General features: G+C 41.4%; 1 protein-coding gene across 1 annotated transcript in view; it reads left to right on the top strand.

Moving 5' to 3' along the window:
* PREX2 (phosphatidylinositol-3,4,5-trisphosphate dependent Rac exchange factor 2) overlaps positions 1-3367 on the top strand; it is a 122127-nt gene that overhangs the window by 55865 nt on the left and 62895 nt on the right. The window contains exon 25 of the mRNA XM_027891712.1: positions 806-985. Within this exon, the coding sequence (XP_027747513.1) occupies positions 806-985 (180 nt within the window). The remainder of the gene's footprint in view (positions 1-805; positions 986-3367) is intronic.

The raw sequence follows: 3367 nt of genomic DNA, 5'->3' as shown, positions 1-3367 counted from the left end.
CAGGTAGTTAGAAGGTAGTTTTTGCAAGAAATACGGTGCTTTTCAAAAGTCATTCTAATGGAGTGTTTGAGCAATACAAATTAAAGGACAATTGCCCATTATAGCTGTTCTGATCTTGAAAGTAAATTAGAACATCTTGGTATTAGTTAATCACCCAATAATATGAATTTTTTGCTTCCAGTATTTGTGTGTGTTCTAAAAGTAGCAGTCTGAACTGTTCTCTCTTCTTGGCTGGATGTCACTTCTGTGCTCGTCACAGATGCATGTATATTAATCATCAGTTTTACTGCTGGTAATGGCTTAGACACTTTGAATGTCAGGAATTACATAGAGATGTTAATAAAGATCCTTAAAATGCCCTAGTAAAATAGCTTGTGATGCAAACTGCCACGTCTAGTGCAGCAGTACTGAGGAAAACCATGTTTTTCATATGCAGTTTCGTTGGTTTGTTTTCTTGGTTTGTACTGAGAAGTACATAATTCATGTCTAGAAATAGTTACGTTAATATAAAATTTGACCCTAAGTGTCCAAAAGTGTGCTTTATTTCTTCCCTGGTTGGAATCATTACCTCCATACACAACTGAGTACTTAGCAGAGCTAATGGGTTTCACCGTTAGACTTTTTAGCTACAGAATCTGTCACTTCTTTCCCTTGTTTCAAATAGATATGGACAGAATTAAGATGTTCCTTTCACATAATATAGAATAATATTTGGAGGATGATGAGAAGTTTTGTCCTGTTGCTAGCTCGTTTTTGAAAAACATGAGTTTATCTTTGTTTGTTTGTTTGTTTGTTTGTTTCACAGCCTTCTTTCTTCAATAACATATTCTCCCAAATCAGAACGAAAAACGCCTGAGCCCTTAATACCAGCAGACAGTGATAATGAAAAGGGTGAAAGGAATGGGAAAAAAGTCTGTTTCAGTGTGACAGGTGATGAACAGGAAGATTCTGGTCACGATACCATCAGTAACAGGGATTCTTACAGGTAACTTTACTAATAATATTTTTATTTGTCAACTGAATGAAACCTGGAGGTTTATATACTATTGAGTGTTTATGAAGACTATCAGAATATAGTGATTCTGACTTCTCCAGCAGAGGAATAACTAGCTTCAAGATGTGTAAACTAAGTATTTCTTTGAACAGATTAATTATTAGGTCTTAGTATCCCAAACTTTTTTAGGATATTGCAACAGGAGGTGAAAAGCCTCACTTTAGATTACCACTCTTATAAAAAACAGAAATAACTTGTGTTATTATGTCTCCAACAACAAATCAAATGTCTGCCGTGGAAAGCAAGATGACAGAGACACCACTCTTCCTGATCTAAAGAAAAAAAAATACTTAAAAAAAAATACAGTGTTTTTCAGCGTGTATTCCTTACCTTAGAATCATAGAATCATAGAATAGATTGGGTTGGAAAAGACCTCCAAGATCATCAAGTCCAACCCCTGATCCAACTCCAATTACTATAGCATGGCACTAAGGGCCACATCCAATCTCTGCTTATAAACCTCCAGGGATGGTGAATCCACCACCTCTCTGGGTAGGCTGTTCCAATGCCTGATTACCCTCTCTGTAAAGAATTTCTTCCTAACATCTAACCTAAACCTCCCCTGGCAGAGCTTGAGCCCATGTCTCCTTGTCCTGTTGTTGGTTGCCTGGGAGAAGAGACCAACCCCCACCTGGCTATAACCTCCCTTCAGGTAGCTGAAGAGAGTGATGAGGTCACCTCTAAGCCTTCTCTTCTCCAGATTAAACAACCCCAGCTCCCTCAGCCTCTCCTCATAGGACTTGTGCTCAAGTCCCTTCCCCAGCCTCGTTGCTCTTCTCTGGACCCGCTCCGGCACCTCAATATCCTTCCTGAGCTGAGGGGCCCAGAGCTGAACACAATACTCAAGGTGTGGCCTCACCAGTGCTGAGTACAGGGGAAGGATCACTTCCCTGCTCCTGCTGGCCACACTGTTCCTGATCCAGGCCAGGATGCCATTGGCCTTCTTGGCCACCTGGGCACACTGCTGGCTCATGTTCAGCCTCCTGTCGATCGGCACCCCCAGGTCCCTTTCTGCCTGGCTGCTCTCCAGCCACTCTGTGCCCAGCCTGTAGCGCTGCAGGGGGTTGTTGTGGCCAAAGTGCAGGACCCGGCACTTGGCCTTGTTAAACTTCATCCCATTGGAGTCAGCCCATCTCTCCAGTCTATCCAGATCCCTCTGCAGAGCCCTCCTGCCTTCCGGCAGGTCGACACTCCCTCCCAACTTGGTGTCATCTGCAAATTTGCTGATGATGGACTCAATCCCCTCATCTAAATCATCGATAAAGATGTTAAACAGGACTGGTCCCAGCACTGATTCCCTGGGGGACACCACTGGTGACCAGCTGCCAGCTGGATGCAGTCCTGTTCACCAGCACTCTCTGGGCCCAGCGCTCCAGCCAGTTCCTGACCCAGCACAGAGTGCGCCTGTCCAAGCCATGGGCTGCCAGCTTTTCCAGGAGTATATTATGGGAGACAGTGTCAAAGGCTTTTTTTTTTTACTCTAAATATTGTAGCATCAACTCACCTCTAGAATTCGTAATGCATCGCTTTTACTGTGAATGAAAATACAAAGAATTTTGAAAAGGAAAGAGTAATTATAGCAAGTGTGGTTCTTACATAGATTATATTCTGTTTCTTGGAACTGGTTAGCTACATGATCTAAAATCTAAATTAAAACTTTAGCTGCAAGTAAAATGAGGGTTTATTATTTGTTCATTATCATAGTTCATTATTATTCTCAGAAAGTAGAATCTCACTAGGGTCATCATTTTTCTACAGAACCGTGTGTTGCTGAGATCTGTTTCATAAGCTGATATTTGATTACTGCAGCCTGGTAGATAGGAACTCTTTGTCAGAGTAGAAACAGAAATATACACATAATTTTGAACAGAAAAAAATATAGAGATAATTTGCACAGACCCATCTTTTTCTTACACACAAGAAAAGTGCTGTTTCAGCTGGAGCCCATTGAGGGGTTTCTGCATGTCCATGATGTTTCAAACTGACTAAGCAGGAGCCGCTCCAGTGGTGTGTGCTTGCTCCCGTTGGGAGGTTTCCCAGGTGGCACAAGATCTGTATTAGGAGAAAGAAGGTGTGCCCCAGGCCATGAGTGCAAAATACTTTCTTTGTCCTGAATCCAGTAATTTATAGTCCATCCTGACTGTTTAGGAATAATAAAATCTATGGTTCCATATGCAGAATAATCATAAAATATGTGCATTTAGGACAAGTGTTGGAGTGAGATTAGACTGTTTTGTTTCTTTGCTTAAATAATTATAATAATCAATACTTAAAATCTCCAGATACCATAATGCCACCGTGGTTATTATTAGA

The sequence above is a fragment of the Empidonax traillii genome, unplaced genomic scaffold (assembly GCF_003031625.1).
Source record: "Empidonax traillii isolate 1590-97213 ecotype Southwest subspecies unplaced genomic scaffold, ASM303162v1 scaffold327:size604231, whole genome shotgun sequence".
NCBI classification, from domain to species: Eukaryota; Metazoa; Chordata; class Aves; order Passeriformes; family Tyrannidae; genus Empidonax; species Empidonax traillii.
Note: the sequence above shows the minus strand (reverse complement) of the source record. Positions and strands in the feature narration are given on the sequence as shown.